The 12,123-nt window shown below is 40.1% G+C and overlaps 1 protein-coding gene across 1 annotated transcript; it reads right to left on the reverse strand.

Moving 5' to 3' along the window:
- Nucleotides 1-433: 433 nt before the first annotated feature.
- On the reverse strand, nucleotides 434-12,123 carry LOC121277469 (CDKN2A interacting protein). Its single transcript, XM_041186993.1, has 4 exons — nucleotides 11,869-12,123; nucleotides 8,455-8,588; nucleotides 4,675-5,632; nucleotides 434-3,404 (listed from the first exon to the last, which is right to left on the reverse strand). The coding sequence occupies exons 1-4, from the start codon at nucleotides 12,114-12,116 to the stop codon at nucleotides 3,341-3,343; spliced, it is 1,404 nt and encodes a 467-aa protein (XP_041042927.1). The 5' UTR covers nucleotides 12,117-12,123; the 3' UTR covers nucleotides 434-3,340.

The following is a 12,123-nucleotide window of genomic DNA, read 5'->3' on the forward strand; positions in this document are numbered from 1 at the left end:
GATTTGGATACGGGGACAAAATGTAAAATTTCCAAGTTTGCTGATTACACAAAACTTAGTGGGAAAGTGAGCTGTGAGGAGGATGTAAAGAGGCGTCAAGGAGACTTACACAGACTAAGTGAGTGGGCAAGAACATGGCAGATGTTTTGCATAATGTGAAAAAATGGGAAGCTATCCACTGTAGGAAAAACAGAAATGCAGAATATTTCTTAAATATGGAGAGATTGGGAAGTACTGATATCCAAAGGGGTCTGGGTGTTCTTGTTCATAAGTCACCGAAAGCTAACATACAGCTGCAACAAGCAATGAGGAAGGCATTTATTGCAAGGGGATACGAGTATAGGAGTAAGGAAGTCTTGCTGCACTTGTGTAGAGCCTTGGTAAGACCAGACCTGGAGCAGTGTGTGCAGTTTTGGTCTCCTTACCTAAGGAAGGATATACTGGCCATAGAGGGCGTGCAACAAAGATTCACCAGACTAATCCCTGGGATGGCAAGATTGTTCTATGAGGAAATATTGTGGAGACTGGGCCTGTATTCTCCAGAATTTAGAAAAATTAGAAGTGTTCTTATTGAAATGTGCAAAATTCTTACTGGGCTCGACAGGGTAGATGCAGCATAGATGCTTCTCCTAGTTAGGGGGGTGGGGGGGGTGCCTAGAACTAAGGTTAGAACCAGGGGACAGTGTCTTAGGATAAGAAGTAGGCCATTTAGGACTGAGATGAGGAGGAATTTCTTCATTCAGAGGGTGGTGAAGCTTTGGAATTCCTTACCCCAGAAGGTTATGGAGGCTCAGTCATTGAGTATGTTCAAAGCAGATGTTGATAGATTTGTAGATACCAGTGACATCAAAGGATATGGTGATAGTACAGGAAGATGATGTTGAGATAGAGGATCAGCCATGATCTCGTTAAATGACGGAGCAGGTTCGTGGAGCCAATGGCCTACTCCTGTTCCTGTATTTCTATGAAACAACTGTCATAAAATTTAATGCCTAAATTGAAGAATCTGAATCCTAGAGCATAAACATTTCAGTCAAAGGCCCATTGCTTGGATATAAAACTTGCTGTTCAGTAATTACTTAATTTTGGAATTCTCTAAGAAATTTTACCATAGAAATCATTAATTATTTGTTTTCCTCAAATGATTTTGCTTTCATACATCTATTTCATTGTTTACAAACTAATTTTATAAACAAACAGTACACTGTTAATTCTCTTTCATACATGCCAGTTGAATATCACCGAGCACCATGCATGCTCTTTGTCCGTGCTGGCATTTAATCCTTTCATGGGCCTAAACCTATTCTTACTTGCGCATAATTTTAAGATGAATATGATTTAGGGTTTAACTTTTGGTTTGCAAGATATTATTCTGGTTTGGGAGACAGTGACTTTAAATGTAGGATAGATGAAAGAAAGCTTGGGCTGGATAGCTGGCAGATAAAAATTTTCAATTAATTTTAAATGGAGCACTACTATTCTGCATAGGACTCGTCTGCAGTGGCAAAAGGTGAAAAGGGGTGTTCTTCAGAGATGGGACCACTTTCTGTTCACCATTTACATAGACAATTGGGACTTGGGAATCAGAAGTGGAATTACAAAATTTGCAGATGATACCAAATTGGGGAGGTGTAGTTAACACAGAGGAAGACTGGGGCAATATACAGGAAGACATTAATAAACTTGCTGAATGGATGGCTAATTGGCAAATGAACGTTAACATAATTAAGTGTGAGGTGGTGCATTTTGGTACGAATAATAAGGAGGCCTCATATTTCTTGGAAAATAACTGTCAAAATAGGGTAGGGGAGCAGAGAAATCAGGGTGGGGGCACATGTACACAAATCACTAAAAGTTGTGACACAGGTCAATACAGCCATATAAAGCACATACAAAGCACAGGGGTTCATTTCTAGAGGAACAGGTTTGAAAAGTAGGCAAGTTATGCTAAACCTGCTTAAAACCATGGTTACTCTCCACTTGGAATATTGTGAACAGATCTGATCTCCGTATTATAAAAGCAAGAGGCTAGAAGGAGACTTGCATGAAGCGTAAATACTGATGTGGACCTATTGGGTTGAATGGTCCGTTTCTATGCTTTGAATACTATGTAAAAGACAGGTAGCTGGAGGAATGTCTTAACATCTATGATATAAACCTATTTTTTATTACATTCATACCTTCCATATATGATTGGAATCTAAAAACATTCCCCCAAGCATACTTTAATTACCCCAGTTCTGAGTCTAATTTCTCCCAAAGATAGTAAATTATGAGTTAATCTTTGATTCTAAATTAACTTTCAATAAATGAATCGGTTAATTCAATATTTGTAGATTATTGAATCCTGATCTTTATATTATCTTTCCAAACTAGCCCTGCACTGGATTCAAAAGGTGTAGAACCAGAATATTACCTATTTGTAGTATGTTAAACTTTTATATAAGTCACTAGTTAGGTCTCAGCAGGAGTAGTGTGTTCAATTCTGGGCATTGCACTTGGTGTCAAGGCCTTGTAGAGTGTGCAGAGGTTTATTAGTATAGTATGAAGGATGAGGAGCTTCAGTTACTTCCACTAACCACCAGTGGGTCACCCTGATGGTATGTCATTCAAAATGTTCTTCCTAAGCAATTTGAGTCATGAAGGACAAAAATCTATCATTGCACTACTGTTTTCTACAATTCAAGGAGACAACATACCATAACAATTTACCAAAATCCTCTGATGCACATAGATTCCATCCCTGACTGCGGTTAAAGATGACAAAAACAGAAAATGTAAAAACCTTTAATGTGCAACTGAGTTGCAACAATAGAAATCTTTAATCTCTTCCCTCCACTGCCCAGTCTGTCTGTAGCCTGCTGATACAGTCTACATGCACAGTATCACTTAAAGCTGAAAAGGCCTGAATTAAAAATAAAGTATTTCGATTGAAGCTCCTACTGAGAATGTTACAATTAAAACTACACATTACACAAGTTTTAGTCAGGCATTGAAAAGATCATTACTTGCCATCCAGGTGCTTATTTCAAGGAATTAATAGACTATCTATTCTGAACAAAATTTCAATCCTACAAGAATCCCATCACTTGGACACTTCTATCTTTCTGATCACATCATTTTAAACTCAGCTGTCACTATAAGATATAGCAGGTATTCCTTGCAATGCAATATCCTTCACTAATTAAGATTGTCTGTAAAGCCCATAGTTTCTTCTGGATAATCAGCTGCTGCTGATTCTGTTACTAAGAATGCAATTGCAATATAGTGCAATAATTGCACCAGTCCAATATCTGGGAACTTTCATTTTTTAGGTTTTGAATAGATTTGATTTTAAGTTCTAATGGAGCCAAATGCTTACCTTGGTTAAATTTGTGGGTAAGATAATCAAATGTTGACCAAAACTAAAAATTCAAAAATAGGAAATGGAAACAGAAAAAAAATTGTGAAAAAATCTTGAAGCAACTGTACAGAAACATTGTGCTGATACTATAACATTCCTTTAGCTGACCGAACTACAAATTTTAATAATGCAATTTAAAAGCAATACAAAATTAAAATATTAAAAATTAGGTGAACACTCCTGCCTCATTCAGGTGAAGGTGAGCAGCTGAGAACAGACAATAATGTGTCTTTTACTAGGTTGTGTAAAATAAAGCAAACCGCATAGAATGCTTCATTTTGGGTCTTGCTCAGGATTTTGGTCATATATTCCACTGAGCTGCCAGTCCAGGTTGGGTTGGGAATGATCCCTGTTCAATCAAAAAGAAGTTGCAGCTCATTGATGATTTAAAGAGAAAGTCCAACCACCTAATCTGAAATGGCAGTCCAGTTGTTAAATAAGACCAGCAAAAGAAATACTGCACAGTAACTGGAATCTCACCCCGAGATAAGCTGCGTAGTGTGCTTTAATCCAGACCTTGTACAGCCTGCTGAAATGTACATAATTCCCTGACCAAAAGCATGTTAACCTGCTAGGTTGCTGAAAAAATGTTCTGATCAGAAGACAATCTTTTCTTCCTTTCCAGATAATAGGGGCTATCCTATCATTTCTTCAGTTAAATTCAGCTTGGATGGTATCAACCCAGATTTTAGGAGAACCAACTCCATAAATCAATACTGTTGACACAGTTCCACAAATTGATAATTTCCCAATATTTGGTGTGGTGGAAAAATCCGATATGGGGTCGCAGACGGTATTCTCTTGAGATTAAGCCATATTGTTGGGACAAAGTAAAAGGGTGCTTTAATCAGTACCGGACACAATGATGGATGATCATTGAGGCTTTGTTATACACATTTTAAAAAACACAAAGGAAGATACATTAAGTTTGTTTCTCCTTTAAAATAATTCAAGTAGCCACAAGAACATTTATTACAGTAACTTGAATTGTACTTCAAAGTCAATACTACATATTTAAACTAGATTTGCATCAATAACCCAGAAAAAACTTTTGACCCCAGTATTTCTTCCCATTTTAGAAAATGTAGGGCATTGTAGCTTTAATCTTCTCCCAAAAATAAACCAAAATAACCTCTAACTACAATTGCAATATGTGCCTTTTACAATCATCAAGTAATTTAACGATAGACTTCTGTTGCATTTTTCTAAGTATATATACATAACACTTTTCCAATTACTTCATTAGATGATTTACAAGTGTTTTTTTTTACCTTGTACTAGGTTCTAAGGGATTTACTAATGCAGGAGCAAGGTTTAACCGGTGCGAATCCTCACTCAAAAGTACTAAATCCTCAATTTCACTTCCTTTGAATTTTCTTTTACATATCTTCACTGTAACCTTTTGTTTCAAGAACAATTTCATAGCCTCCTTAGCGGCCATTTCTTTGGCACTCACTTTGCATTTACCATATCCTGTTGCCAAATATACAGACTTGGATCTTAGTTCACAAACAATCCCTTCACGGGCAGAGTTTTGCGGTAAATGCAGTTCAGAAATATCTTTTAGGGGAACGCACACACTTTCAAGGGTTCCCTTTACTGACTGTATGCAGTTACTCAAGATGCTCAAATGGTTAAGCTCATTGCTGAAACCACCAGCTGACACCAACTTCCATGCTATCGCCTTGTAGAGTTTGTTGTAAAAGGTCTGTTTCTCTTTTACCGCTTCGGGAGTTAAACTGACCACTGTTATGGGGGTCTTGCAGCTTTGCGGGACAGGGGGCTGGGGCTGCACAGCTTTTTGGGAACTCCCGACAGAAACAGGGCGATCCACAACGTCTGGCTGAATATTGGGCTTAACCTCTGCAGAGTTAGATGAGAAATGCTTGGTCTGCGCTGGAGCTTCAGGGCGATGCAGCAGTGTCTGCGGTTGGGTGACTGGAACCTGTGTAGGAGTACTGACTTTCTTCATTTCACTCGGTCTCGAGACTTGACGGACCTCCTTTTGATTCGAGCTGGTGGATGGTGCTGGACAGGCTGGAGCTTGAACCTGGGGTTCAGGCAAAGGAGTTGATGGTTCACTAACAGGAAAGCCATCCAGGCCTGGGATTCTGGTGTGATCAACACCCTGGCTGCCGTTTCCTGTACATTCAGGCATTGTAGCAAATTCCATAGAAGTATCTTCTTTATCTGCCTTTTTCGTCGTTAAAAGTTGTTCTTTTATTGTTTCTGTTGAAACAAACATAATTGTGTGGAATCCACGTTATGGAATACACTTCAAATTGAAGCTTAGTCTTTAGTGTCCAAAAACATTTACAAATACTGGCAAGAAATCCAGGCACAAGCTTCCACAGCTGTGCACTACAGTTAAGAATTATCTCACTAACTTAAAAAAAAATCTGCCATTTGAAGTAATACTTACAATCAGGACTATTGATTTACAATGATTGAATAAGCAGTTTTTAGTGGGGGTGGGATATTTAATATGTAAGGGATCACATTCTTCAGTCAGTTTGTAATTAAGGTCACTAGTTTATGGTAACTGAGTTAGGTTTTTATTACACGGATTTATGGAGTTTCCCTGAAATTTGCAAATTAAAATTCCACACTGCGGTCTCTTCTTCCCTGAAAAATGCAAGTGAGTGTTTCTGTTTAAAACTCAAAGAAGTGAAGAGGAAAATCAATCAGCTCCATCTAGCTCGCCTCTTCCTAGTATTAATTCCTTGCTTTGTTTAGAAGCAGGCGTGTCAATGTACCTATTGACGCTAAATACCTCATGCAAAATCAATATGGTCATGAATCCATATCAGAACAGGTGACATTTTAAACAATTCAGCAAATCCTGCCCTTTATAATTTAATTGATGGAATTGTTAGTTAAATTAAATGGAAGTGCCTTCATGATGGCATCCATTGAAATTCAAATCCTTATTTCCACAGCTACATTTTACTTGATCTAATAGTCAGGCACATGGTTAAGTCAGCTTTTTTGTCACGTTGTGTGGCATATGTGCTGTATCCTGATAGGTAAAACTACAGTTAAATGGCAAACATCTGTTAAAGGCAGCTCATAATGAGGCAACATACTCTCTTTTCCCACAGGAAAGAACAAAAATTAAAAAGAGAAAGCCAGGCATGCCTGGCATTTGGCATCAGGAGTGGCTGCCACCCAGGAGAAACTCACTTGTTTATCTGTTCAGCTGACAGTAAATGTATGACAGATGCTGGATTAATCTGTAGAATTACATTTTCTGATGGTTCTGGAACATCACTGGAATCTTTCCAGGGTCAGTCCATTCTCCATTGTATAAACTTTTCATTTTAGTTAATTTTATTCAGTTCCAATTTAAGCACAATTCTTACTTTTCTATATAGTGAATATCTACATTTAATGTTTATGAACGTTCAATTCCTCACGTGGTCTTTTGAGTGGTTTGCTATTTTTATTTTAAATGTGATTCTTTAACAGGAATTTGACGAATATCACTAATTGAGAGACAGCCAAACTTAGCATTAGACAGAATGAATAATAACACATTTTTCTATCTTATCAAAAGGAGCTACATGAGGCAGTTAAGAGTATCCTCCCTTCTGGTGTTGTAAACTTCTTAAATAAAATGAGATTGGACAGTTTCAACAAAAAATGCTGGAAATGCTCAGCGGGTCAGGCAACATCTGTGGAGAGAGAAACAGAGTTAACATTTCAGGTCGATGACCTTTCACATGATGCAAGGAAAGCTGAGTATTTCAAGCATTTTTTGTTTCAATTTCCTATTTCCAGCATCCACAGTATTTTGCTTTGGTATTAGCCAGTTTCAGCTTAGGTTCTAGTCAGTCCAGATCCATAGAACTGAATGAAGCACACATTAGTAGGCAATTTAAGAGAAGCAGCTACAAGGATGCCTATTACGGGAAACAAAAAGATGTAGCAATCACTCGTGATGTTGCATATAGCAGATGGAGCATTACTCAGGAGTTGATACACAACATACCCGACTCAGTCATGTCTAATGTCAACACTGAATGGCAGAAATGGAAATCTATTCCCTACCCTACTACTGACATCCACCTGAAAAATGCATAAAAATAAATAGAAACTCAACATCAGTATGTGCTTCTAAGAGTTAGAATAATACAGCACTGATACAACTGGATCACTCACAGCTTGTTTAGAGTAAAGTCCTGAATTGTTTCATTAAACAGATTTGGTTAAGGCACTAAAAATATTTATCTGCTGTTCCATTGAATGAGTTGAACAGATCACATGAATAGCTTGTCTAATAAGTGAAACAGTTAACTGACAGCAACATAAATTAGGACAATACTAACTTGTATTTATGTAGTATCTTTCACAGGTCATCCTAATGTGGCCAATTTAGTACACTTAAAGTGCAGTCACTGTCAGGGAAACATGGCAGCCAATTTGTACATGGCAAGGTCCCACAATCAGCAATGAAACAAATGATTAAGTAAGCTTTTTCAATGATACTGGTTGAGTAATAAGTGCTAGCCAGGACACTGAGAATTCTTTGATGCATGTGCAAGTAGTGGTATGGGATCTTTTAGGTCTACCTGGGAGGCCAGACAGGGCTTCAGTTCAACATCTCAGCTGAAAAACAGCACCTTTGACAAGGCAGCACTCACCTAGTAAAGCACTGATGTATCCGCCTAGATTACATGCTCAGGTTTCTGGTCTGTGATTTGAACCATATAATCGGACTCGGAAGTGAGGGTGCTATTGCTGAGCTATGGCTGTTGACACCTAGTGTTTAACTGGAATTGTGGAATCATATATAGAAACAGGTCATTCGGGCTATCATATCTGCTCTTTGAAAAAGCTATCCATTTGTCCCACCTCTGATGTACTTTTCCAATAGCCTGGCAAATTTTAAAAAAGGACCCTTTTTTGTCAGAACTTAATCACAAATATGTAGCACTTGTCTCTAAGATACTGTTGTAGCCAGCACTGAATAAACTGCAGTTTATTTTAATTAAACAGATAGGTAAGGTAACCTTTCAAAAGACACTCCAGTATACAATTAATGTGCTAACCATTGCTGTTTGAAAGGTCTCTTTTCTTCAGCTTATTGGCAACCAAATCGTCCCTTCTTGTGTGAACTGGAGCATCTGTAACTTTGATGCCTTCTCCCATCTCCAACACTTTGTCCATTACCGACTGTGAGTATCTGAATCACAAAATAACAAACAGTGCCACCAAATTACAATGTGTACACCAAGATCTGCAGTAAGTATGTGAAGAGCAACTATATTAGATTACTTGACTTCTAATCAAATTAGATGATGCATGCGCTCTGCACATAGTGGACTTGAATCTGATTATTCAAATCTGCTTTACGCATACTTGCACAGATTGGACCATGCATCTGTTGAAATATTCCACAGTAGGAGGCCATTCAGCCCACTGCGCCTGTGCTTGATCTTTGAAAGAGCTGTCTTAAAAGCTTCACTCCCCTGCTCTTTCCCCACATTCCTGCAATTTTCTTTTCTTTTCAACTATACATCCAATTCCTTTGTGAGAGTTCTACTGAATTTGCTACCACCACCCTTCCAGGTCGTAACTCTCAGCAGTCTATTTGAGAATTCTGCTCACTTGATGGCAATTCCAATTGTGTATGGAGCAATGGATAGATTGAAAATTCCCAATGTAGCATCGATAATGAACAGATTGAAAGCTCCAAACCAGCATGAAATAATGAAAAGTTCACCCAGATGAACACAATTAGTGGGGTGATATAGCATGATTCCAACTTGGATCCAGGTACATATCTATCAATTGACATGCGTCGAGCTCTGACGCTATGCCCTGCTGTGGTATGTGCTGAACAGGAGCTAGGGAATGGTCTGGATGACTCATGTGTACCACCTAGAGTGCAATTATTGACTATAATAAACCTCAATAGAGGCAGTTTAGTTGCTGTTGGATTCTGGCAGTCTGCAGCTTACTGAGAGAAGATGGAGAAAGCCAATAGGCGTTAGTCAGGCTGGCAATTAAACCGAGAAAATACTAACTTCATCGTTCCATATGGAATGCAAATGGGGGCTTACTCTCAGCTTGGATTTTGTGAAAGAAAAGTAGCTGGATGATTTACCCTGGCTTGCAGCTAGTGGAGGAAATCTACAGTGGTCCTCACAGAACCTTGTAGCAAAGAAAACTCAGTGGAATTAGCTGGGAAGCATTGAGAAGCAACCAGAACAAGGGACTGAGGCATCCGCAGCCAAGAAGTATTAAACAAAAAGTCTTATCACAGAAAATAACTGGAACTGAGAGGAATTAAAGTAAATTCCAGAAGAATGTGGCTTACTTTGTCCTGACACAAGCAAAGAATTCTAAGGTACTGTAAGGTATAAGAGAAATCTTGTGGGAAATAAGTAGTAAATCTGAGTGCATAAGATATGTAGTTATAAATCATATTAAGTTAGTGTGTTTTTTTAAAAGACTTTTATATAGTTTGTTTCTGTTTAAAAACATGAAAAACTTGTGGCATAGTCCTATTGGTTAAAACGAGGAGTTTGGATTTCTCTTTTAAATGTTAACGGTCTCTAGCAGGGCCAGCTGGTGGTGTGACACCATGTGAGTGGTGGGAAAGAGGGTTCTGACCTGTTTGTTCGTGTGGCACTGCACATCAGGAACTTGCATCTTGGACCACCACACTTTGAAATGGCTACTGCATTGGACAACTGCGGGTTTGAATCCTTGCTGTAGTCACAACAGCCAAAAGAATCGCCCCAACAGCAAGCGAGGCAGCGCCTCAACATAATATACAAAGGCATTGCACTGCCACCATTCTCCTCAGCACCGGAGGAGCAGAAGGTTCACTAACTGCTTGCCACTCCAACCCGAATCATGGCCAGCACTGAACTCCAGACATTCTCTTACCTAATCTCTAAACAATCTGTCACTGCAATCTTTATTTTGCACACCAGCTAAGAGCAATATCAACATGGTGCAGGGATATAAACAGGGCAGCTTTCATGCAATGCCCACAATTACACTTTTATCAAAATCCTGCTAGAACTCTCCATTATCTAACTTGTTTAAAATCCAAGTACAGAATTACACATGTATGATACACATTGTTCATCATAATTCCTGTTAATAAAAAAACACTGAACCTACACTTGTAGGCATCACCACTTAAATACAAAGGATCCACTGGTTGCCATTCTGATCACCACATCAGCCATTGCTGGCAGAAAACAAACTACAATCATGGGTAACAAATTCCACAGCAAAGATTTCAAGAAAAGACCACACTGGGACTCCGCTGGTCACATCTCAAAGTTCAGCTTGTACTTAAGCCACAAAGTTTTTATGAACCCTGGCAGTGATTGAACAAAATGCCATATTCCACATATTTATGCTGACGACATCCAGCTCTCCATCATCATATTCAGTTTTTTTTTCTCTTTAATACTGGGATTCCCTCCCTGAGCCCCTCTTACTTTTTAAGATGCTCCCTCAATCCTACTCTTTCACCAAGCTTTTGGTCACCTATCCTATTTGTGGCAAATTTCATTTGATAAAATGCCCTTGAGAATCACCTTGGTAGGTTTTGCTATATTTAAAGGCACTAAATCAACACAAGTTGTAAAATGAAAACAGAAAATGCTGGAAAAAAATCAGTAGGTATGGCAGCAAATGTGGAGAGAGAAACAAGAGTTAAAAGATTTCAAGTCCGTGTGACTCTCCTTCGTCTCAACTCTGTTTCTCTCCCCAAAGACGCTGCCGGGCCTGCTGAGCTTTTCCAGCGTTTTCTGTTTTTTATTTCAGATTTCCACCATCCGCAGTATTTTGCTTTTACCACGAGCGGCTGTAAACTCATTCCCCACACCCCTCGCTCTCCCAACCTGCCTGTCGGTCCCACATTTTTAACGCCAACCTTTCTTTCTAAGCCGGACACAGAAGGAAAAAAACAAGCCTGACATTTCGAAATAAGAAACACCCTAACCTTTTGATACAGAATCATCAGGTCGTCTTAGTTTTCTTTCCCTTCTCCCCACCCCACACCACAGCCCCCCCCTCCCCCCCCCCATTCATTCTTAAATATTATAAACCAAATTCTAAATTTGGCAATCCTGAGGAAAGTTTAATTAAAATAAAATGAGAGGAGGGGGTGATTTCTCCAAGTAACCACCCACCCCACACAGGGACTGCAGTGGTTCAGGAAGGCAGCTCGCCACCACCTTCCCAGGGGCAATTAGGGATGGGCAATAAATGCTGGCCCGGCCAGTGATGGCCCCTCCCCCCACCCCATCCCCGGTGAGTGAATATAAGAGGCGCTATCTGCAGCCAGATGGCCCTGGCTGGAACGTTTGATCATCTTCTCAGTGTTTGCTGGTGGGAGGCCGAACCCCGAGCTCAGCCACTGAGGAATGAGAGGGTGTCGAGGCCGAGGCCGAGGCCCAGGCCCCGGCCCTCCCTCCTTCCCTCCCTCGCTCACTCACCGGCAGCCCAGGAAGACATGGTTGGCCCAGACCATGGAGAGAGCCAGGAGCTGGTCAGTGCCCAGTCCCGGCTCCGGCTCGGCCCCGCTCGCCTTCTGCTCCTCCTTCAGGTTGCGGAGGATGAATTCACGGCGGGCCTTCCAGTGCTTCTCGGACTCGTGGTCCCCCCGCAGCGTCTCCACCCAGTCCGACAGCCGCCGGTTCTGCTGCAGGAACTCGGACACCAAGTCGACGCCGCCCGCCGCCATGACACAA

The sequence above is a fragment of the Carcharodon carcharias genome, chromosome 4, assembly GCF_017639515.1.
Source record: "Carcharodon carcharias isolate sCarCar2 chromosome 4, sCarCar2.pri, whole genome shotgun sequence".
Lineage (NCBI taxonomy): Eukaryota > Metazoa > Chordata > Chondrichthyes > Lamniformes > Lamnidae > Carcharodon > Carcharodon carcharias.